This window comes from Panthera uncia, chromosome F2 (assembly GCF_023721935.1).
Source record: "Panthera uncia isolate 11264 chromosome F2, Puncia_PCG_1.0, whole genome shotgun sequence".
NCBI lineage: Eukaryota > Metazoa > Chordata > Mammalia > Carnivora > Felidae > Panthera > Panthera uncia.
In genome coordinates, this window is record NC_064812.1 from 59,972,323 (window position 1) to 59,996,770 (window position 24,448).

The 24,448-nt window shown below is 40.7% G+C and overlaps 1 protein-coding gene across 1 annotated transcript in view; it reads right to left on the minus strand.

Moving 5' to 3' along the window:
* The window catches only part of KCNB2 (potassium voltage-gated channel subfamily B member 2), a 33,408-nt gene extending 9,586 nt beyond the window's left edge, over window positions 1-23,822 (minus strand). The window contains exon 1 of the mRNA XM_049632690.1: window positions 23,673-23,822. Within this exon, the coding sequence (XP_049488647.1) occupies window positions 23,673-23,822 (150 nt within the window). The remainder of the gene's footprint in view (window positions 1-23,672) is intronic.
* Between the last annotated feature and the right edge of the window lie 626 nt (window positions 23,823-24,448).

A 24,448-nucleotide genomic window follows, 5' to 3' on the forward strand; every position in this document is an offset into this window, starting at 1 on the left:
TCTCTCTCTCTCTCTCATATATATATATATATATATATATATATATATATATATATAGTTGACTCTTGGATAGCACAGTTTGAACTGCATCAGTCTACTTACATGCAGATTTTTTTTCATACAGTGCAGGACAATAAGTGTATTTTCTCTTCCTTATGATTTTCTTAATAACATTTTTCTTTTCTCTAGCTTATATATTGTAAGAATACAATATATAATAAATATAACATACAAAATATGTACATGTTAATCGACTGTTTATGTTACTGGTAAGGCTCCAGGTCAACAATAGGCTATTAGTTAAGAATTGGGGAGCTAAAAGTAATATATGGATTTTTACCTGTGTAGGGGTTCGGTGCCCCTAACCCCTATGTTGTTCAAGGATCAGCTGCATACATAATCTCTCTCATAATCTCTTTCTCACATCTCTAATATCTATCTATCTATCTATCTATCTATCCATTCTCTATCTCTATGTCTATATATACATAATGTATTAGCATTTATTTTAAACTTATCTTACCACTGGGGCACTGACTACCGCACCATGGCTGGTCCCTGCTGTTTGCAAGACAGAGTCTGGAAAATTCCTGGCTACCACTCTGTGTGTCTCACTATATACCTCTATATCTACATATATAGTTTCTCTCTCTCTCTCCACACATTATCTATCTATTTGTCTATCTATCTATCTATCTATCTATCTATCATCTATTGAATCTATCCATATATTATATGCTTCCTGGGTACATCATCCCCTTCATCACACTGTCCTCCATCTGTCCTTCCAGAAGTCCTCCCTTGGCACTCCACATTACAGTGGCCTCTCCTGAATGCTTATGGCGTTGATTTCCTGGGTTTACCAGATACACAGAAGGTATAGAGGACACATCTTGCAGTTACTTGGACTCACATGGTCTCCCTTGGCAGCCTTGCTTGTACTCAGAGAGGTGCCTCCCAGGTGGACTGCCAGACTTAGGAAACAGAAAACAGGATGCTGTTATATTTGAATCAAACTTTCGTATGCGAATACCTATACTAAGAAAAATTTGTGGGGCGGCTGGGTGGCTCAGTTGGTTAAACATCTGACTTTGACTCAGGTCATGATGTCATGGTTCGTAAGTTAGAGCCTTGCATCAGGCTCTGCACTATGAGTACAGAGCCTGCTTGGGACTCTTTCTCTCTCTCTCTCTCTCTGTCCCTCCCCAACTCGTGCTTTTTCTCTCTCTCAAAAAAAAAAAACCTACAAAAATTTTTTTATATGAAATTTACGAGGCATTCTGTATTTGCTCTGGCAATCTTACTTCTTTGGTATGTTAATCCATTGCTTGAGGCTTGCCTGATCAGATTTTCTTGCTCCCGGAAGTCTGAAGTTTGAACTGAGAGCTTAGGAGGTGCTGGGATAGAGTCACATTAACAGCAGTGCTCCAGAAGGAGGAGTGACAAATTTAAATCGTGGGGAGTCTCTTGGGACAGTGCTTGGGACAGTACTTTCTTAAATAATCATTTGACAATTTCATAGGAGATATTTTTGTTTCTCAGGCCAAAATTTTAGAATTCTGGAAGGCACTAACTCCCTATTTGTCATAAAATTTCTTACAGTGCCTACCACAGAACACCCAGAAGAATAAAACAGGTTCTTAGTCATGTTCCATTGCTTCCATGTGGCCCAACATCAACCTAAAAGCTTTAACCAGCAATAGCATTTTTTTAACAATAGAAATTCATATTATACATAGATCACTTTATGATAACAGACCAGCTTTACAAGTTCAGCAACATAATCTTTTTATAGGTTTAAGTTATACTTTTTATTAATCCTTTCTTTTCTCATCATGTTGAGCAGACTTTTTTCTTTTTTTAATCTTATTCTTCAAGAAGCCTGCTTTTGACTATATATTAGCTTTGGGCTTCACCTTCACAGAAGGATACATTTTATTAAAGAAAAGTGCTGTATTTATTCTGTGTCACATTTTTTGCTGAGTATGATTTGGAATCTGCAGTTCATTCAACCAGTAAAGGAAGTGATGGTTCCATGTACGGATCCAGGGTAGATTCAGGTTTATGCAATAAAACGTTAAGCCACAGAGAAGAATTAATAATGGAGGTTATCCATTAAAAAACATTCACAAGAAAGACAAATATCATATGACCTCACTTATATGTAGAATCTAAAACAAAAGCAGAACCAAAAAAAAAAAAAAAAACAAAACAAGTACAGAGAACAGACTGATGGTTTGCCAGAGGTGAAGAAATGGGTGAAGGGAGTCAAAACATATAAACTTCCAGTTAGAAAATAAGTCATAGGAATGTGGTGTGTGGCATGGTGACTATAGTTAATGATACTATGTGGCATATGTGAGAGTTGCTAAGGGAATAAATCTTATAAATTCTCATCACAAGGAATTTTTTTGTAACTAAGTATGGTGACGGATATTACCTAGACCTACCATGGTGATCATTTCACAGTGTATAGAAATATCGAATCATTATGTTTGACACCTGAAACGAACGGAATGTTATAGGCCAATTACACTTTAACTTCAAAAATACATACACATGCATGCGCACAAACACTCATATGTACATACTTACATATAAATATGTGCACACACACATCAGTGTAATCAAAAGTCAAGCATCACAGAAAAGAAGTAAAAAACTTTATAAAGGTGTAAACTTAAGAATGCTGTACGTTCGATTTGCAATGTTTATTTACAAATGTAATTTGTTAAAATACAAATTTATTTGTTAAAGTAATTTGTTAAAATAATAAAAAATTATTTATTATTGGGGCACCTGGGTGGCTCAGTCGGTGAAGTGACTGACTTCGGCTCAGGTCATGATCTCGCGGTTGGTGGGTTTGAGTCCCACACTGGGCTCTGTGCTGACAGCTCAGAACCTGGAGCCTGCTTTGGATTCTGTGTCTCTGTCTCTCTCTGTCCCTCCCCCGCTCATGCTCCCTCTCTCTCTCTCTCAAAAATGAATAAACTTAAAAAAACTTTATTATTGTTATGTCATATAAAAACACATCTTAGAGATGTCCAGACTAGAACAAAATAAATGGAAATAAGCCTCCCTCCATTTTTCCTTATCAACTTTCTAGTTCTTTGAAAAAAATAATTCATGTAATCCTGAAGGAGAAAAAACAGATTTTGAATACTTAGCATGTTCTGGACACTAGAGTATTTACAGTTGTATCCAAATTCTAGAACATTCTTCCTTTTCCTGTTGGAAGAATGTTTCCTTTGCTCTAAGGACAATTCTAACTTATAAATCTGCTCTTTGAGAGGGAGGACTTCAAGGATGAATTGAAGTTGCCAATGCAGAAAAGGGAATAAAGGGCATTATGGGGCGAGAGGACTAGGTGGGCAAAGGCTTTGAAGCCCAAGACATATGGTTTGCTCAGAAAATTCCAAGTAACTTTGTATGGGTAGGGATATCTACAAGGAGGCATGGCATGAAGGAATCCATGGTGATTCCAGGGCTGCTACATGTAAGGGTGTAGGCTGTGCACTAGTCAACGCAACGCCAGAGGGTATCAATAAAGAGACCATGTGAGTGACGCCTCCATCATTTGTGCAGGGTGCTACTTTCACAACTTTCCCATAACCCTGATTTCAGGAACTGAGTAGTATGGTATGACTGGATGCAGGTGGAGATACACAGATGAGTGGGGCTGCGTGCTTCTCAGAAGTCAGACAATGGACAAATTCTGAAAGGCACTGACTGCACTGATGAAGAGTTTGGTGGGCCTCCTCCAAAGGCCAGTTTTCCTCCAAGTGTGGCCCCCAGACCAGCAGCATGGGCATCATGTGGTAACTTGTTGGGACTGCAAATTCTCAGGCCCCACTCCATAGTACTGAATCAGAAACTCTGGGGAGAGGCCCAGAAATCTATGTTTTAACAAGTCCTCCAGGTGATTCTGGTGCTTGCTAAAGCTTGAGGGCACTGCGGGAAGGAGTAAAAACAAAAACAAAAAACAAAACAAAACAAAAGCTAAGCAAGGACCGGCATGCTCAGATTTGCACTGTAGAAAGATCACTAATTACAGTGTGTAGGGCTGATTGGAGGAGGAGAGCAACTGAAAACAAGAGAAGTTTCTACTGCAGTGGCAGGAGGAAAGGGGTTCAAGAAGGAAGTATGTTACTACGTTTATAGGGTGGAATCTCGACCTCACTTGCTGCAAAGATGACTAGTCTAGGAACCCCGCCCCCGGCACCGTGTTTACCATGAAGTTTACCAGGAAGACAGCAGCTCTGACCTATCTCCATGAGTATCTCATGCTGGTAGAAAACCCAGAGTGATCCTTGACTTAAATCAGCACTTTCTTTGAAAACTATTTCTTCAAATCAAAAAATTCTAATAAGCACTTCAGCGTTTGGAACAGAACTAGAAAAATCTCTTAGAGTTAAACAACAGTTTATTGGTACATGAAAACATTATGAGACACACACTGTTATTTGCCAGAGCTATTTTCTTTTATAAAATTTTACCTTACGTGTACATTCTGACATCACACAGGGCAAAGACTAGTGGGGGAACCCATTTATATCAGCTGTTCCCTGAAAGCGCGCTCATTTGTTGAATTATTTCTCAACCACTCCAACTTCTAGTTTCTCCAAGGAAGTCTTCTAAATTTCCCGAATTAAAGCACCATTGAAACCTGGCTTTGTTCCTTGGCCACCTCGTTGGCCTCATCAGTTCATCCATCATCATGGACAGAGAAATGCAAGGGTTTATTTCCACCATTATCCCCGTATCTAAAGACTGTGTCCCAGCAGTTTCAAAGAAAAGAAAAAGCCATAATGCAATCATTATTTTTCCCTTTAATGAATCTCTGCAGTAAAGCTCTTCTGAAACATACTTTGGGGTCAACATCATTGAGACCACATTACAGGATGCCAGAAGCCAGAAGATGTGTGAGGGCCACACTCTGCCAAAGGAACTGTTGGATGAGAGCCAGTCAGGCTGTGCCTGCAGCAAACTTGTGTGATTCACTTTACAGCTGATCCTGGGGGCAGGCTGCTGTGCGGTCCAGGGTCCAAAAGGAGGAGCAGCTTCTCTTGCACAATGATGGGTGTTTTTTCAGGCCAGGAAGCAGAGCATATCCCAAAGAAGGGCCTTTATTTGAATCCTGTTTGGCTTGTTTTGACAGCACCGATCAGGGAATGATGGGAATGGGCTCAAGCACGTCTGTACTTATTAGAAACTAAGGAGGTGTTTATTGGGCAGAGGGATCCTGCTTTTTATATCTGTCTGGTGTGGTCATTTTCTACAATCCCTTAGATACATTCTGTTATCTGTACAGAGTCGCTCCTGTATTCTCTGTCGGGAGGCTAAAAGGCCTTGTCGGAAGGTGGTCCTTGAGCCAGCAGGATGACCTGGGAGCTTACTGGAAGTGCAGAATCTTAGATCCCATCACAGGCCCACTGAATCCGAATCTGTTTTCATGAGGGGTTCATGTGCACATTTAAATTTGAGCAGCTCTGACCTAAGGCACAAAACCATGCCATTAAAAAAATCAGCTTCAGAGGCTCTTCTACAGATTTTTAAAGTGGATCTCAGTTCTGGAAACCAGGGTGGTCTGTGAGGCCCTGTGGACTTTTCAACACTGTTCAGAGGTTCAGAGGGATGGGCAGGTGTAGTTACTAGAAAAAAGTCTTACAGGTGATGCTGATGTGGCTTCCAATTCCTCCCTGACCTCCTGTCTAGCCTGCAATTGACAGCCATTGCTTTAAACACTTTCACATAATAAAATTCAGCTTGACCGTAGTAAGAATGCTGGGTTAGGAGTCAGAGAACTTGACCTTCTCTCTGGGTCTGCATTAGTAAATTAACCGCATGACCTGAGTCAAGACGGGAGCCACTGTTTCTCCTTGTGTAGCCTGGGGGTTTCTCATGACAATTTCATCTACATTATTGGGTTGTAGTGATGATGACATTATATAGTGCATGTGAGAATGTTCCGGAGGTCATACAATTCCATTGAAATGCTAATATTTTTACGCTAACCAAATACATTTTTTTCCTATGGACTACAGAGTTTGGGACAGAATTATTAGCTAGTATATAGTGTTAGAGGTAGAACAATTTTATTCATACAACTTCCTGTTTGAAGTTGGCACACTCTTCCCCATAAAGTTGCTATTGAGCTCATTTCTTTGGATGTTGCTGCCTAATTTCAGTAAGTTTGGTAGAGATAAATGTCTGGTCCTTTTGGAAAGTTAGCATACTGGGTTGAATAGTGCTCTCCTGGGGTGCCTGAGTGGCTCAGTCGGTTGAGCATCTGACTCTTGGTTTCGGCTCAGGTCATGATCTCGCAGATTTGTGGGTTTCAGCCCCGCATTGGGCTCTGTGCTGGCAGTGTGGGGGCCTGCTCAGGATTCCCTTTCTCTGCCCCTCCCCCACTTGCACTGTTTCTCTCTCCAAATAAATAAATAAACTTAAAAAAAAAAAAAAAGAATCGTGCTCTCCTCTCCTAAATTCATGCACACCCAGAACCTCAGAATGTGACCTTATTCACAGATGCAATTAGGTAAGGTGGAGTCATACTCAATTAGAATGGGCCCTACATCCGAGGACTATTGTCCCTATAAGGAGGCCATGAGAGATACAGAAAGACACACAAAGGGAAGACGGCTATGTGACAGTGGAGGCAGAAACTGGAGTGGTATGGCTGCAAGGAATCCCAAGAATTGATAGCAACCACCAGAAGCTAGGACAAGGTAAGGAAGGGTTCCTCTGTAGAGCCTCTGGAGGCAGCACAGCTCTGCCCACACACCTTGATTGTAGACTTCCAGCCTCCAGAGCTGTCACAGAATACATTTCTGTTGTTTTGAGCCATCCAGTTTGTGGTATTTTGTCACCCAAACGCTAGGAAACTAGAATAGTCAGGTTGTGTTCTTCAATGAGAGGGTCCAATCTTTAGTGTTAGAGCTGAGAATGCTTTTTTTTTTATTATTGAAAAAGAACTTTTTAAAAATATATATTTGTTTTTGAGAGAGAGAGAGAGAGAGCAAGAGCAGGGGAGGGGCAGAGAGAGAGGCAGACACGGAATCTAAAGCAGGCTCCAGGCTCTGAGCTGTCAGCATAGAGCCTCACGTGGGGCTCAAACTCACAAACCGTCAGATCATGACCTGAGCTGAAGTTGGATGCTCAACTGACTGAGCCACCCAGAGCTGAGAACACTTAAAGCCATTCCATATATTCCTTTCAAAAGTGGACTTGATGTTATTTGCAAAGGAGAGGAAAATCAAAGAGGTTTGGAACCTTAGCAGGAAAAACAGTTTAATTGGGAGAAACTAAGTTGTATTTACTGTTGGAAGTAAATAGCTAGGATTTGTTAAGTAGGTAATTAACACCTGCATTCTAAATAGCAGCCCATTATAAGTTAGAACGTGTGGGTCCAGAAGCTGTGGAAGTCACTTATACCAGCAACATGCAGGAGAAAGATAAATAAGGAAATACTACAAAATAACATTAAAGTGGTAAAGTAGGCAACAAGAAATTTCTCTGATGTTAGGAAATTAAAAAACCCAATTTTAAAACACTTTCTGTAGTGTTGCTTTATAAAAGTATTGGGGAATTCTCATGCTGCTGTCTAGATAAACCAGTTTTACATAAAAAGCACCAGTAAGTGTACTGTGTATCCCTGTCTCTCTGCTATTTAAGTCCCTGGTAAGCAGGTCCTACCAAAATAGCTACATGTGTACAGCTCCTTTTAAAAATTACTTACTTACTTTATCTATTTAAAGTAAGCTCTATCTATCATCTAGCTATCTATCATCTATATCTATCTATCTATCTATCTATCATCTATCATCTGTATCTATCTATCTATCTATCTATCTATCTATCTATCATCTATCTATCTATCATCTACCTACCTATCTAAAGGAAGCTCTACCCCCAAATGGGGCTCAAACTCACAACCCTGAGATCAAGAGCTACAGGCTCTACCTACTGAGTAAGCCAGGCACCCATGTACAGCTCCTCTGAATAGCATTTTTCAAACTGAATAGCAACCCCTTTGTGGATCATAAATCAGTTCTTTGACTCATAACCAGCAATTTTTTTTTAAGGTTTAAAAACTTTTTTTTAAGTTTATTTACTTTTGAGAGAGAGAGAGAGAGTGAGCAAGCGAGGTGGGCGGGGGGGGGGGCGGGCAGAGAGACAGGGAGAGAGAATCCCAAGCAGGCTCTGCGCTGTCAGCATGGAGCCCGATGTGGGGCTCGAACTCACAAACTGTGAGATCATGACCTGAGCTGAAACCAAGAGTTGGATGCTTAACCGACTGACTGAGTCGCCCACGTGCCCTTTATTACCAGCACTTTTTAAAAAAAGTGAAATAGCTGAAAATACAACAGAGAATATCAGGAAGGGTGAGTAATGTTTTATAGAGTGTTTTGTTGACCCACAATTCCTACCCCTATATAATGGTAACAATAATAATAGTTACTAAATTATACTTATTACTTTATTTTGATGACCTATATGAAGCTGACATGATCCTAATGTTTCCCAAGCTGAGCTTTAGATAATTTTTATCAATGGGAGAGAAGGAAGGCTACTTTCTCCACCTCCCAAAAAGGACAAACCCTTAGTCTTTTTTTTTTTTTATAATTTTTTTAAATCTTTATTATTTTTCAGAGAGACAGCGTGTGAGCAGGGGAGGAGCAGAGAGAGAGGGAGACACAGAATCAGAAGCAGGCTCCAGGCCCTGAGCTGTCAGCACAGAGCCCGACACGGGGCTCGAACTCACGAACTGTGAGATCATGACCTGAGCCGAAGTCAGACACTCAATCAACTGAGCCACCCAGGCACCCCAAACTCTTTCAATATTACTTTGTGACTTAGGACTTCGATGAGTTATCTATATATAGCTTCTGTATTATATTCATATTAGCCCTTTCTTAATTCTGAATTAGATTTCTGGCCTTTTACCACTTTTTGTGTTTCTTTTGCTATTTGGGTTTTAAATGGATCCAGGTGGTTTACTTCATAATATTTTCTACGATAAAGCTGGAGTGATAGATTTTCACTAATAACTAGTAAATCCATTTGTAAACCATTGTTACAAAGTTCATAAGGTTATACACCTCTGTTGTAAGGAACTGTCATATAGTAAATCATGCCTGGTGATTATTGCCATTTGGGGACATTTTTTATTAACCTCTGAATTAAATAATTCAAAATTGAATAAAAGTTGGTATTATTGACACAGACCATTGATTTATATTGGTTTCTAAATATCATGTGGGTTTTTCAGTTATATGATTTGTCTCAAAATAAAAGGCCCAATTTTTGATTAGGTAAAGATTTATCCCATAAGAGTTACATATGACTTACATAGTTAATATTAAAATAGTTGATTCCATCATTTTAAACTACAACCTTAGTTTATAGGTCACGTTTTGGATTCAAATCCCAGTTCTGTCACTCATACAACTATGAGGCATCCACTCTTCAGGTACCAGAGCTGATAAGATCAAGATTAGAGCCTAAATATATACAGCATCCAGTAGGTCCTTATTTAACAGTGGCTATTGTTTTGTATATATTCAACAGATAGTTTACAGATGAAGACTTATGTCTATAGTGATTCCTGGTTAGCAATGCAAAATTCATCCACCCAGATATCTACATATAAAAATATACTGATTATATAATGACAAATGTTCAGATCTGTTTCATCTACAGCCTAAACATCCTCATGTCTGAATTTCTTATTTTTTAGGTAGAAGTTTGTCAGTTGTTGACTTACACATAGTCACCCTGTCACAGCCTCTGGCCATGGCTCATTTCCTACAGCTTGTAAAATATTCACCAGTTACAAAGAGAGGTGGAAGGTCAGGTCTAAAGGCTACCACACATCCCTGTCCTTCTCATGGCAGGAAGGAGTGTCTGTTCAGAAGCCTATGTTCTGGGTGGTATACGACTATTTTGAATCAGGCTCAGTTTAAATGCCATGGCTTCTAAGATCTTTCTTGATCTCCATAGTGAGGATCACTTCTTTCTTTGGTTTTCAAAATGGCTTTTCTGGAGACTTTGTGTTCTATTGATATGCCTTAAGGGGCCACTGTAGAAAGAGGAGCTAGTGGACAGGGCAATGGGAACCCCATCCTGGTTACTTATGGGGGATGCTGTCCTTCCATATGGTGCTGAAGACACACAGATATGTGAAGAGGTGGACATTTTTCATAGAACGACCTTAATTTCATGGTGTAACATATGCACACCTACAAACGCATGCCTTTATATACACAAACAGCTCTATCTCTCCTTTGGAGATGACAATACGGATTAATATTGCCTCCTGTGTTTGAGGATGTGCTGGAAAAGACCTACGTGTGACCAAAAGACTTTCCACACGTTTTACTCACAAATAAATGACTATTTTATTTGTGGCCACAGCTGTTGTTTGCAGGGTTGGTTACAGAGGACAGCTTTGTCTTTTAGACTTCTAGGTCTTCTGTGTGCCAGGCCAGTTTAATATATGCCAAAAAGCTAAAATTTGACCTCCCCAAACATGCAGAGGGCATGACTAACACATTATATTAAGATAACACATAAAACTGCAATCCAAAGAGGCCTGGCTGTCACCGGCCAGCTGTACCACATTAAATGGCCTCTAGGAGGCCGGGAGGTTTGGGCTCCAGGCGAGACCGAATCATTGGTTTTCTCATAGTATCAGAGTACCATTTTACGGTTTTGGATCATTTAGATAAACATAATATACAAAATTCATTTTGCCACATTATGTGCAAATTGGCTTAGAATTCCTTAAAAAGCATTTTCTAGGATTTTGTCCAGGTCTGAGTATTCAACCCAAAAATGCCCGTTGAAGATGTGTGTTATCTCATCAGATTTTTATTTATGCAAATGCAAATCCAACAAATACCATCTGTGGCCCTTAGGGCTTCTAAATCTTATTTCCTAAGACATTAAGCTGAGTAAAACAGATTCCAAGCTTTATATATAAATAAAAAAGTTAATATAATAAAAATAATCATAAAAACTCACAGTGTCATTCCCACAGCCCCATGCTCTCATTGCATAAATAGATTTTTGCTTCTGAGAATCTAAGCAGATAAGAGAACAAAGCACAGACAGATGATGGTGTAGCACCGCCACAAAAGACATAACTTTTATGCTGCTTGATCCTTTTGCTTTAAAGTTCTCATCGTAATGATATGGTTGGGAGACTGTCAGGTACCACATCTTTGGCATAAAAACAAAGGACACCAAAACACAATAGAAATGGTTTGAACAGAACTAATTTGCTCTCTGCAAAACCATGATGAGGTAGGTTGAAAATGAGAACATAATTGCCCAACCGTATACTGGCATTCCGGGCTAGCCTGGGAAATGTTGTGGGGCAAGTTTTATTTATCCTGGGTTCTCTTCAGCCTGCTTCCACTTCTCTCCTCTGCACCTTTCACACTCCTGCCTACCCCTCCCTGACTTGTAGCATCAAGTTCTCAGCCTCTTTGGAGCTGCTCAGGGCTTTGAGCAGGGCTCTTAAGGCCCCTTCCTTCCACTGTCCCCGTTCTCTGTAGCAATAATCTGTCCAGCAGCCTTTAACTCTGGCTTGTGTTCTATTAACCTGATGGCACTATGAGAGCTGGATTGTATCCTGACCCAAAGGAATATATCCTCATCGTAGAATTTCAGGCAATGGAGATGTTTTCGATTTCTAGAATCTTTTAAGTTATACCACAAAACATTCACCTATGATGCCTAATTATAAGGCTGATATTATTGGAGAAGTGTATTCTGGTACAAGGAGTCATCATTCTTTTAAAAAATTTACCACTTAAATAAATGGTATATAATGCTTTTTTTCTCTCCTAGTCTCAACCCCATTGGCAGAATAAAAATTCTGCTTGAACTGGACCTAGATACTTGCTTTTATTCACGTGACATACACTTACCAATTAAGGACATTTTAAATAGAGTTGACCTATTGATTAGATCTCAGGTTTTGAACTCTGGAATTTATTCTTTGTTTTTAATAAAATGACCATATACTCATTTAAGGATAGTATAAATAAATTCCCTCTTATTTCCATTGTCTGTTTTTGGCTTTTTTATCTGAACAATATAATAAGGGTGATATCTCACATATTAATGACTGCTTTTAGCCAACTGATTATAGTATTTACTCTCTTCCACTGGAAGTATATTTGGTGCTAACTTCAACCTTTTGATTCTTGGTGTCTCTTAGCCATAGACGGGTTTATCTCATTTTATTCACTCTCTAAACACTTCAATCATTTCTCAATTTCAGTAATCATCGAAAAAGTTTCACAAGGAAAATTTTCCTTCTTAGCTGAATGATTTATTGCTTTTCATGTCTAGAAACTTCCTTTATAATGAACAGTCTTGTATATTGAACTAACCTTCTACAAAAGCACATGGGAGGGAAAGTGATTTCAAATTACCCCCTAATATAATCATTTAATATAATTTCTTTGCACCAGGTTTCAGGGGGTTCACAAGATTTCAGACTCTTGCCACAGATCTCCTGATTTAGAAATAGATTCCTGAGACCAGTTATAAAGTTTCTAACTTCCCAGGTGATATTTCCACCTGCATATCCACTGGTCCATCTTGGTTGAAAAAGGAAGCTCTTGATGTCACCCTCCACCCCACCTACCTGCAGCAAATCCCTCTTGATTTTTTTCTATTTCTATCAGTATGGCTTTTATTTCATTTTTCGAACCCGGGAGTTAAAGTACTTCCCCCCAGTTCTAATATTTTACTTCTGTGTCTATGTTTATGTACAGCTCTTCTTCCTCAAGTTCCACACCCAAGTCCTCAAGTTCTATTCATTCATCCCATTTTTCCAATCCATCTCTTCTTTCCCCTTCCCAGCCCCTTAATTTTTCCTTCCTAAACAATTTCATTAACCTTCCAATTGTTTCAACTACCTCCTGCATTGCCTATTTTCCGTCTGGGGATGAAATAGATGTGAGGGAAGAAGGAGTTCAAAGAATACAGGATGCTTTCCTCGCTCTTATCTTTTTCACGCTGCCAGTGGATTTTTTCCTATGGTCTTAGAGATCAGTCATCTGTCTCATCTCTCCCTCTGGATTACAACTTCTCAATGGTCGCGACAGATCTGACTGAAATTTGTTTTCTTTAGAGTTCGAAACATAATGCTTATACTCAGGTGCTCAATAAACACAATTTAACCAGTAATTAATCTAGTTAATAGTATTCACGAATTTATTTTTAATAGTTAGTGCTACATCTCAATAATTGGCTATATTCTCAATGTCAATATACACATTTCTCATTAACTTGTTTTCAATTCTCTCATCTCCCCCATGAAACTACCGTGCTTGGATCACTGGGTGCCTTAATCACTTTTGTATCGTTCAATTGCACTTCAGGTAGGCAACTTCTCTTACTTTATCTCCAAATTCCACATCGAAACTAAAACAAAGCAAAATAAACTATTACATCCCAACAACCCAACTGAGGACTATTTCTCCTAAAGCCATCAAGACTTTTCAATTATATACATGGTTATTGCTAGGAAGTTTAGAAGGTTAACGGAATCCAAAGTGTTTTAACTAATGGAACCAAAGCAAAAGAGGAGTGATAATCCCATCTCCCTACAAAGTTTTCTCCTCTCCTAAACTTCATTTTCTTCCATCCATTTAGTTTTTCTAAACTCCTTCTCTTAGGAAAAAGAAAAGTACACTGTTCAGGGGCACCTGGGTGGCTCAGTTGGTTGAACATCCAACTCTTCATTTGGGCTCCATTCATGATCCCAGGGTCGTGGGATTGAGCCCGCATCAGGTTCCGTGCTGAGAGTGGAGCCTGCTTAAGATTCTATCTCTGTGCCCCTTTCCCCCGCTCACGCACTCTCTCTAAAATAAACAAAAAAATCAAAAAAAGAAAAGTACACTTAAAAACATTTTTAATAAATGCTTTTTAAAGTTTATATATTTATTATGAGAGAGAGAAAGTGCCCACAAGCTGGGGAGGGGCAGAGAGGGAGGGAGAGAGAAAGAATCCCAAGCAGGCTCCACACTGTCAGTATAGTGCTTGATGCAAGGCTTGATCTCACAACCATGAGATCATGACCTAAGCCGAAATCAAGAGTCGGACACTCAACTGACTGAGCCACCCAGGTGCCCCAAGAAAAGTATACTTTTCAAAGTACAGTTGCAACTCCAACCAACTGACATGGTATAGGAAAGAATTCAAATGACCATCCATTCATGAAGTTTTTGAGGGAAGAGTGTCATCTCTGGGGAAGCAAAGTAACATCTGAGTGCCCCAGAGGAGATGAAAATGTCTGATCTTATCAGACCAGGTCAGATTTCTGGGAGCTCCAGACTGGATGAGGAGCTCCTGTCTACGGCCACCCTGAGATGTCTAGCGTGATGGGCATCTTGGCTCCTGCCTTCTGAGATGGGAATGCATTGTGGGACAGGCTGCTCTCTCACCTATCCTTGGAATGAAAGTATTCAATCAGAGTCTGTTGACTCAAAGTGAGAGTAATGAAAGTCCCAAGGGACCTAGCACCCAGCCTGGTGTTTGCCTCCCCCAGACAGAGCTGATTGATGCAGGATCCTAAAAAGTAGCTTGGTATTCCTATAAGGGACAATAGAGATGCTGTGCTTGAGTCATTACATAACTAGTTGGATACATCTGATTTTTTTCTGATTTTTTTCCTTTTAAAGTGTAATATCTTGATGGGAAGATTCGGTTAATACCCAATACATTTCAAATAATAATGAGAATTGCTGTCATTCATAAAATAAATGATAGAAATCTATGAAGTGAGGCTTGTTCTCACCAGTAGGTGTCTCTGTTCCATCACACTGTCCAGCAAACTCCCCTAGGTTTCCCCTGGAAATACAGACGTTACATAAAAGGTATCTTTTCTTTAGAAACGGTATACTTTAAAGAGAAGATATAAGATGACTTCTCTTTTTATTTATATTCACTGTAATTCTGAGTTTGGCCTTTCTTTGCAGCACTGGTTGCCGATAACGTCGGAGAGCATTTTCAAGATAAACCCCCTTTTCACTTTTTGGTACTTAGATTAGCTTTGTTGCTAGGCTTCATCTCACTTGAATCAGTGGTGCATTTCTGAGCAAAACAGCAATAACTAAGTTTCTAGGTATGTGAGGATGCTCAAAAGGTCAGACTCTTTCTCCTGAACATTTATTTCCTTGCCCATAAAACCAAGCCCTGGGTTGAGCAGCCCCTGGAGCTGTCACAGGTATTAATTATTAAGAGATGGGTTAGGCAGTATAACAGTTTTTAAGTATGTAGCCTCTGAATCCAGACTGTATGAGTCCAAATCCTGGCTCTGCTTCTCATTACTGGATTGATCTTTCAGCTACTCATTCCTTTTGTGCTTCTGTTTCCCCATATTAAAATAATGGTAGTATGAATACTACCTGATAAGTTGTTATAAAGAATAAATATATCTATATAAAGTGGTTAGAACACTGCATGGCATGTAATCAATTACATAAATATCATTTATGTGTTTAATATATCTATCTTTTATAACAGATATCATATATGTGAAAAATAAAAGCTAGTTCCCACTATGGCATAGCTGTACTCAAGGCTACTGTTGGGCATATGTGCCCCTTCCTGGCGATTGGTCTCTCAAAGAATATGGACGTTAGGATAATGCAACTAAATATTGTGGAGGTGTTCCCTGAAGTTGGCTGTTTCAACCAACCCATGTATTTTCATAAGGAAAGAGCCACCAGACACCTTCCATCCGTCACAACCCAGGAAGCTCCTTTGCATGTGGCACTGGGTTTCATGCTTTCAAGCTTTTGTTACAAACACAACTAGAAAAATGGAGAAGTGAGTGATATAAATAGGGACTAAATCAATGGGGGCAATGAGCCACCATGAAGATGCACAAAAATTTGGGTGAAGCTATCCTGATTTTCCAAGCAAGCTGTGATGAGGACATAAACTAATTAGAGGGAGATGGTTACTAGTGTCAACAAAGGACCTCCATGAATCAACTCATGCCAGTGTCTCAAACACATTTTAAGTAGACCCTATTATCATCCTTAGTTTACGGAGGGGAGGAGGAAAGACCCAATGGCTAAAGGGTCTTTATGCACAGTGCTAAATATCTGACATACGTTAATTCATGTTGTCCTCGCCACCACAACTGTCCTCAGCTGATATGACCGTTGTCCTGGTTATACCAAGTGGGAAACCGAGGCACAGAGGGATTCACTAGTTGCCCATAGCTGGTAAGCAGCAGAGCCAGGATTTGAACCCAGCCAGCGTGGCTCTAGAGAGGGCTCTGCTAAGGAGGGAATTAGTGCAGCAGTTCTCAAACCTGAGGTGGCCCAGTGAGAATCACCTGCAGGAACTTATCCCATTGAGATGACACCCAAAACTGAAGACTCCTGTGGCTGCCTGGAAAACCCTGGCTGTGTGGGCGGTGTTGACTCACGAGAAGGGTTCTGCTCCAGCGTGACTAGTGATGCCTCAGCACTCGTGTCTAAAAAATGAATCTCTGGGTTCCTCAGTCGCCTTGTCTGTTAAATGCTATTTGCAGGTAAACGGCTTTGAGTGGTCTGTATGTGTGCATGTATGAATGTGTGCACCTGTGTATGAGTGAAAGCATGTGCCTCTGTGTGTGTGTGTCTGGAGGGAATTAAGTTGGTTTGCTTTGAGGGTAAAGGCCATAACACAGATCACATACAACGTCCACACGAGGACAAATCCTGAGTGCAAATGCCGAATCCGTGTGTTCTTCATGTTAGTGTCGCTGGGGAGGCAAGGCTGGTTTTGAATCCACAAAAGTTACCGAGAAGACCCTGAAATGGGGCCTAGAGATGTAGGCTGTTGTCAGAGTTTCTGCTCAATAGAGACCGTATAATGCTCTAAATGGAAAATGAATTCTCCCAGTGAATACGCACGCAGTGCAGAAAACTGCTACTCATTCTACATCCAGTTTAATTCCTTTTCAAAAAAGCCTTGAGAACAGAATAAACACATTATGCTTGGATGGTGTACTCAAGAAGTCTCCTCTATAGGAAATGACTTTAGAATTATTATTTTCCCTTTCCTTTGCCAGCGCCTGACAATGCATGATAAAAACTTAGAATGGGGCATCCACGTCCAGACCCTGAGGATTCTTTTTGTTACACACTGAACCAGAGCCCGAGGCAAAATCAAATTTCTACAGTCAGAAAACATTTTTAACTTTCTCTTATGTCCCTGCCCTGAGCTGTTTTTGATAAAAAGTGTTCACATACTAAATAGTGATCCATATCTACCCACTTCTCTCAAGCTCCTGACATCCTGCTTTTTGGTCCCTGCCCTTCTACTGAAACTGTTGTCTCAGGGGTCACTGATCCTACTTTGTCCCAGAATTCAGTGTCACTTTACAGCCCTTACCTTTCTTTTTAAAAAATATTTTATTTTTCAGAGAAAGAGAGAGAGAGAGAGAGAGCACACACACAAGAGTGGGGGATGGGAAGAGAGAGAGGGAGACACAGAATCCAAAACAGGCTCCAGGCTCTGAGATGTCAGCATGGGGCCTGACGCGGGGCTTGAAACACAAACCATGAGATCATGACCTGAGCCGGAGTCGAAGGCTTAACTGACTGAGTCACCCAGGCGTCCTGAGCCCTTAATTTTCTTGACCCATTGGTAGGATTTTACTCTACTGACCATTTCCATTCTTGAAACCTTCTCTTCCCTTGGTTTCCATGATGTTATGGTACTCTCTTCCTATTCCTCTTACCTCCCTGGCTACTTCTCAGTCTTGGCTGTCTCTGTCCTTTATGTAGCCCTTCAGGGTTGATGTTCTCTTCTCTCCTCTCACCTACTCTTTCCTCTTCTCAACATCTCTTTCAGTGGTTCCAAACATCTCAACACTGGTAGTTCTCAAGCCTACATTTCTAGGGTAGATGACCCTCCTACTACAGCCACCACCATTAAAGATTTATTGAGGTTAAGTGCTTTACGAGCACTATTTCAACTATTTCTCCCTATTTTCTGTGAAGGAGGTTATGTTATTGCCCTGGTTTCTGATGAAGAAATGGGTTTAATAACTTAATGCCCGAACTCGCACACCTCATAAGTGTGGGTCTCCCCCCGGCTCAAAGGCCCCTGTCACTATGGACTATGCTGCCAACATATGAATAACGATCAGCAAGAGAAGTCACAATGATGAATGAAATCTCTGTCCTTAGTTCCGGGTGTGTGGGTCCAACTGACAACTGAGTATTTTCCCTGGGATGTTCTACGGATACTTTTTGCCCAAACACACCTCAGACTGAATTCGTCTCTCCTCTATCACCTCAAGCTATTCCTTTTCTGTGTGTCATGGCACAGCGCCAGGCCCCAACATCTAGAAGTGAGGCCAGCATCCCTGATACCTCTCTTCCTCCTTTCTCACCCATCAGTACCCAAAGCCTAAGAATCAACCTCTTAAATATCTCTCATATACATCCATTGCTCTTCACCCCTTTTGCCCCTCCCTGAGCGCGTCACTGTCATTTCTTGCCCAGATTGATGCCTCAGCCTCAGAACTGTCTTTTCTCCCCAGGTCTGGCTCCTATGGAGTGTATTATCCACACTGTAACCAATCAGCTTTCTGAAATGCAGAGCCCATCTTCCCATTGCTCTCACCAAGACACTCAATCCCTGCCATGGATTAGAAGGCACTGTGTGCCCTTCTTCCTGCCTAAGTCTTCAGGCTTTCCCTCACCTCCTGCCCCCTTTGCTGCCCCCACCCCACCTCGTCTCCTGCACCCCATGCTCTAGAATTCCTCTCATTCCCTCTCTGTGTTGTGTTCTCTCTTGTTATGGGTCTGTGCACACGGTAGTCCCTTTGCCTGGAATGTCCTTCTGCTTCTCCACCGAGGAACTCCTCTTGGCATTCAGTTTGCAACTTCGATCACATGTTCTTTGGAACCGTGTATCCCCTGGGACTAGGCTGGGTGATACTCTCTTATATGTCACAGCACTCTGTGCCTTTCCTATCAGGACACTTACCACACTGAGCCACACGTGCTCATTTGCTGTTTTGCTCATTAGTCCCTAAGCTTTGCAAGGACAGTGGCCATAACCATTTCCATCTTTCTACCCTTCTATCCCCACTGCCTGGTATATGGCCAGTGATTTCTAAATACTGGTAGACTGTCTGTCTGGCTAAACCCAGATTTTCAATCTTCCCAAAAACTGTCTGAGAAATGGCCAGGAAGAAACATAGCAAATTGTCATTTGGCTGATACTGCCCCAGCTGTCAAATCCAAGTCTGGATTAGCCCCTGGTTCAAGGACATTTTTTTTGCTATGTGGATCCCCTGGGTCAGGAAGTTTTTACAAACCAGGTCTTACTCTCTCTATAGCAGGGGATTCATCTTTTGGAGGATACCCCTTGCACAGCATACTAATCTAAGAAAGTATAGGGATGTCTGAGATACTGTGACTCAACCCCTCTGTTCCTGCTGTTCTGCAGCTGTTGCTCTTGTGTAAACCTCTTCATCCATGACTGAGCCACTGCAGCACCTCCCTGGTTGTCCCTGCCTACTGACTCCCCCTTTCCCTGGCTGCTCTCCAGCCTGCCACCTTTGGGAGCTTCCTGAAGCACTAACTTAATCATTGTTGTTTCAACATCTTTGTTGGCTTCTCATTGCCTGTAAGATCATATTGAAGCACCATAACAAGGCTGTTTTTAATTTTACTCCAAACCCATTTTTTTCCATGCCCCGCTAGACTTATTCCCCTATGATACGCTACGAGCTCTTGGAAAAGAAACTATGCTTCATTTATCAATCCGTCCATTTGTTCCCCACCAATCATTTCACCAAGTAATGGAGCATTACTGTGTGCCAGGCACTAGAATAAACTGGTGAGAAAAATCAGACATGATTCCTGTCCTCAGGTCGCGAGACAGGCATTAGTAAAATAATCGATAAATGAGTTTATTTACAAACAAACATGTTTTATGAAGGAAAGGCTGAGGTTCTATACAACAAAGAAGACTGACCTAGGCTGGGGATCAGAGGTGCTTCTCTGAGGAAGTGATGGTTAATATGAAGGATAAAGAAGAGTTAGGTAAGTGTAGAATGGGGAGAAAAATTTATACTCCTTCACCTTGCAAAGTTTTCCCTCAGTGCATGACACAGAAAGGGGGCTCAATAAATATCTGCTGAATGATCAGGAATGGTGGGGGGAAAAAACCACTTGAGGAAAAGTCAATTTAGACCTTATGATGGAGGAGGACTTTAAACCAAGCTATGCTGGGAGTTTCTAGGATGTGCCGGAAGAGAGATGCACACAGTCTTTGTTCAAGCGGAGGATGACAGTTTCTGTAGACAGGTGTACAGGTACCAGTGTCTTAGGAGGGCAGGAAAAATTACTTCTCTATCTCAAGTAGGAAGGAAAAAATGAATTGGAAGTTAAATGTAAGAACTGATTAAGTCAGGATGTAAACCTTATCACATAACATTCAGCAGGTACCAAAGCTAAACTTTGTCCATTGGGTTCACAGACCCTTACAGTAGGGAGGCCATCCCCACCACCAGGACCTAAATTACTAAATACGGTGGGTAGCAGGTAGACAGAGTTACTGACACTTTCAGGCCCTACCTTTGGGCACATTCTGACTTTGGAGTCTTTTAAACACAGCTTTAATTTCCATTTCCAAATATTTTTGTGTTCAGAGAATCCAGATGGGTCCCTGTATTTCTCCAGGTCAAATTCTTCTACGTTTTCATGAAGTCTTTAGTCAAGAACTTCAAGTAGGCTCTGTTATACTGGGCATATTGTATACCTTGGAGTGACTTTGTCAATCTATTATCTACTTTGCATAATGTCCAGCTTTCTTTGGTAAAAATTATAATTTTAAATAGCTTATGAAGATTGCAGGCTAGTTTTATTTATTGAGGACACTTAATGGTTGGTTAATTCTTTGTAAATAAAAGTAGCAAGGAACACATACTTATCAGCAAGTACCTATTTTTACTTCTAAGCAAACAAACATTGATTTGCTTCTCTGCAATTAATAGACGCAATCTTATGGTGGTGCTGATTGGACCACACCGAGGGTTAGAATATGAGGAGATACATCTTTGTAATGATAGATACCCACAGTCATAATTGCCCTGTGCGTCCTTCAAGGACAGGTAATATGAGGTCACAACTGGTAGCTCTGATGGCAAAAGTGTGATATTTATAAAGGAAAACTTAACATTAATTGGAAAGCAATCAAATGACAAGGCAGTCTTTGCTGTCTGGAAGGATATATTTTAAAAAGTCAAAACATTGAGTCACTCTCTTACAATGCAATTCTCTATTTTGGCTCCACCTTGTTAATTTGCAAACCGGCTTCTTCTACTCTAACAGAGGAAAAGATTTTTACATAAAATCACCTAAGCAGCTTTCTTTCACTATACGGTTTAAATTCTACAGAGGACTGTTTAAACTCTTTTTAAACCACTGAGTGTTTTTGTTGTAAAGAAACTGAAACAAAGAACTTTTTCCAAATTTTAAAATTATCTTGTTTAATTTTACCAAATACTAGGACTAATGCAGATGATCCAAGTCTCTCCCTGGAAATGTTTGAGATAATAGCTAAACTTGTAAGATCTAGAGAGGAAGATAAAGCAAAAGGTTCATTGGCTTCTTAAAATGTGAGGCTTGTATTAACAACTGTAGAAAGCTTAAGAAAATAAGGTATCAGAAATAATTTTTTTTAATGGAGAATAAAGTGCAAAAGGCATAATGCCGGGTTCTCACTTTGCTTTGTCTTTTTCCCCCTCCCCTAAAACTTCCTTAGATACAGTGCACAGTTTTACTTATATGCAGAACTGAACCCTAAGGTGTTCATGTGCAAATGAAGATGGCAGCCCCAGGGCTGCCTGACAACTTAACAAAAACATCAAGAAGAAGAAGACAGAAAATTGAATACTGGCTTGCTTTTGATGATAGAAGCGAAAGGTCTTGTTTAGGGTTAATCCTATGGATTTGGCCTGGAGTTAGGTGTCCCTACTATGGGCAGTGGCCCTATGGGATTCTACACTCCTTCACTGGCACTCTTGATTTGCATCTCAAATAGCATATTAATTCCCGATGGTCTGGTGGCTTTGCCGAGCACAATATGTTGGAGGAATTGTGGACTGAGCTGGATAATCAATCTCTCAAGCCTCTTAGTGGGTTCAGGGTTCAAGCAGGGGCCTTTGCAACAGACAGGCATCTGACTGATGGCCCTTTGCTAGGATCAAGCCTGTGTCACACGTAGAACAGTTGAAATGTTCTACTTCTTGGTGGACAGTCAGCGGCATTGCTGTGTGTGTGCTCTCAAGTTATCAGAAGCAAGTGTCCCCAGCACAGGACTGCAGTCAGCTGCCCTGAGCAGCCCCTCCACTCTGCACACGTTGTCACTCCTCTTTTGCTGAAAGCGGTCTTCCTTGTAAAAAAAAAATGCCTCACATCATTAAAATTCACAATTTTCTAATTTGCCTATCATTTTAGCATCTTCCCTTAGGTCCTGAGTTTTACTTTTATTTTCTGCAATTACACTTCCAAGCATCTCTACATTCCATCTGAATGGCTAAAGTGAGGTAGAGAACTGCAGGATCCAGTTAATTGGGAATCTTTTAGGTGGCCAGCCTGGAGGAAAGAATGGGAGGAGAGAATCCTCAATAAAGCTCTGTGAATTCAGCCTAAGAGCGCATTTTATCAGTCTGCCGTGAGCTTTAAAAATATTCAGTTATCTTTGTTTTCAAAGGCTAAGCTTAACTTGCAGAAGTTTTTGAGAAACTTTTAAAGACATTGGTTCTTTTTCCATTTAAATACACTATCTGATATAACTGGAGTCAGAATCCTGTTGAAAGTGAGGTTGATACCTGGCAGGTATTTCATGGCTGAAAGACAATCATGAGTGGTTCTCCAGATCTTGTGGAAGATTTCAGTTGTTGCTGCCTCCCATCCATCCATCCACCCATCCATCCATCCATCCATCCATCCACCTACCCACCCTTCCAAACACCCACCCAGTGTTTATCTCTGTATAAGGTACAAGGAATACAAAGTGAATAGGACAAGGTTCCTAGCTGCTGTGTTCTGGTGACAGAAAAGAGGGAGGAAGGAAAAGAGGGAGGAAGGGAGAGGAGGTCGGGGGGAGACATCTGAGCAAAGGTTTACAGTATAATGTGATAAATTTTCAAGTATAAGTTCACATAAAGTGTTATGAGGATATCAACGAAGAAGCCTTTATTATTTTTTTAAAATACCAAAGCTACTTAGAAGCAACCAGCTAAGCTAATTTAATGTGTATCTTTGTTTCTTTCTCTTGTCTAATTGTTAAGGTATACGGAATACAAAGTGATCTTTGAAATGTCTAAGATTGTTTCAAGGTGAAGAAAAGCAGGGAGAAGTTAATATTAAATAGAAAGTAAATAATCCACTTTGGATAACTAAATTGCAAGAGTCTAAACCTATTTATACACACTTAAAATTAGCATTGTGTTGTGCGTCTTAGTAATGCTACCCACTCTCACCTGTAAGCACACTGACACTGAATAAAAATAATTGGCAATATAGCCAACTTCTGTATACAAGAGCAAATCACGTAGATAAAAGTAGAAAGAGCTGAAAATAGAGTAAAGATGGTATAAAAATGAGAAATGGAAATATTTCAAGTACTCTGTCCTGTAACGCCTTCCTGGTTGGGCCCTTGTTTAGCTTCACTTCCTTGCCATCTAGCTGAGACTCCATTTTCTTGGCAATACCTCCAATTTGACTGACCCCTTGACTCTCTGCCACTCCAACCCTGCCGCAGATTAATCCAACCATTCATCTTTTTAAAGCCCTATGCTTGGCCTATGCACCACTGCTGAAGAGATGTGCCTGACTGATGCCAGGAGAAACTCAAAAGGCCAGAGTCTAGTTTGAGCTCTGAACCCTCCACACTGCTGAACACTTCTATCCTACCTTGCTGCTTAGCTCCTTCCCTGGCTGTTCAGAAACTTCCTCGCTCCCCTCTAGACACCCGTTCCACATCCACCTTTCTCTGTTCACTGATGACCTTGTTTTCTATCTCAACAGAAAATAGAAGCACCAGGCTCCAAGTGTCTGGTTTAGGAATCTGCTTCTCCAACGTCTCATCATCCGCACTTGATCTTCATTGCCGATGGGAATGCAAAATGGTGCAACCTGTATGGAAGGGATTTGGCAGCATCTGGCAAGAGTGCACACACCTGGAATCAGCAAACCCACTTCTAGGAATCTATCTCAAAGATAAAATGGCAAAAACACAAAGTGACCTATGCATGAGGCTATTAATTCTAGCACTGTTTGTAAGAAGAAAAGCTTAGAAACAGCCCAAGTGTCCTTCAGGATCATAAACTATGGCACAGCCACCATGGAGCACCATGCAGCTGGAAAAAAGAAAGGTGGAATCTTTCCACACGGAAGCTTCC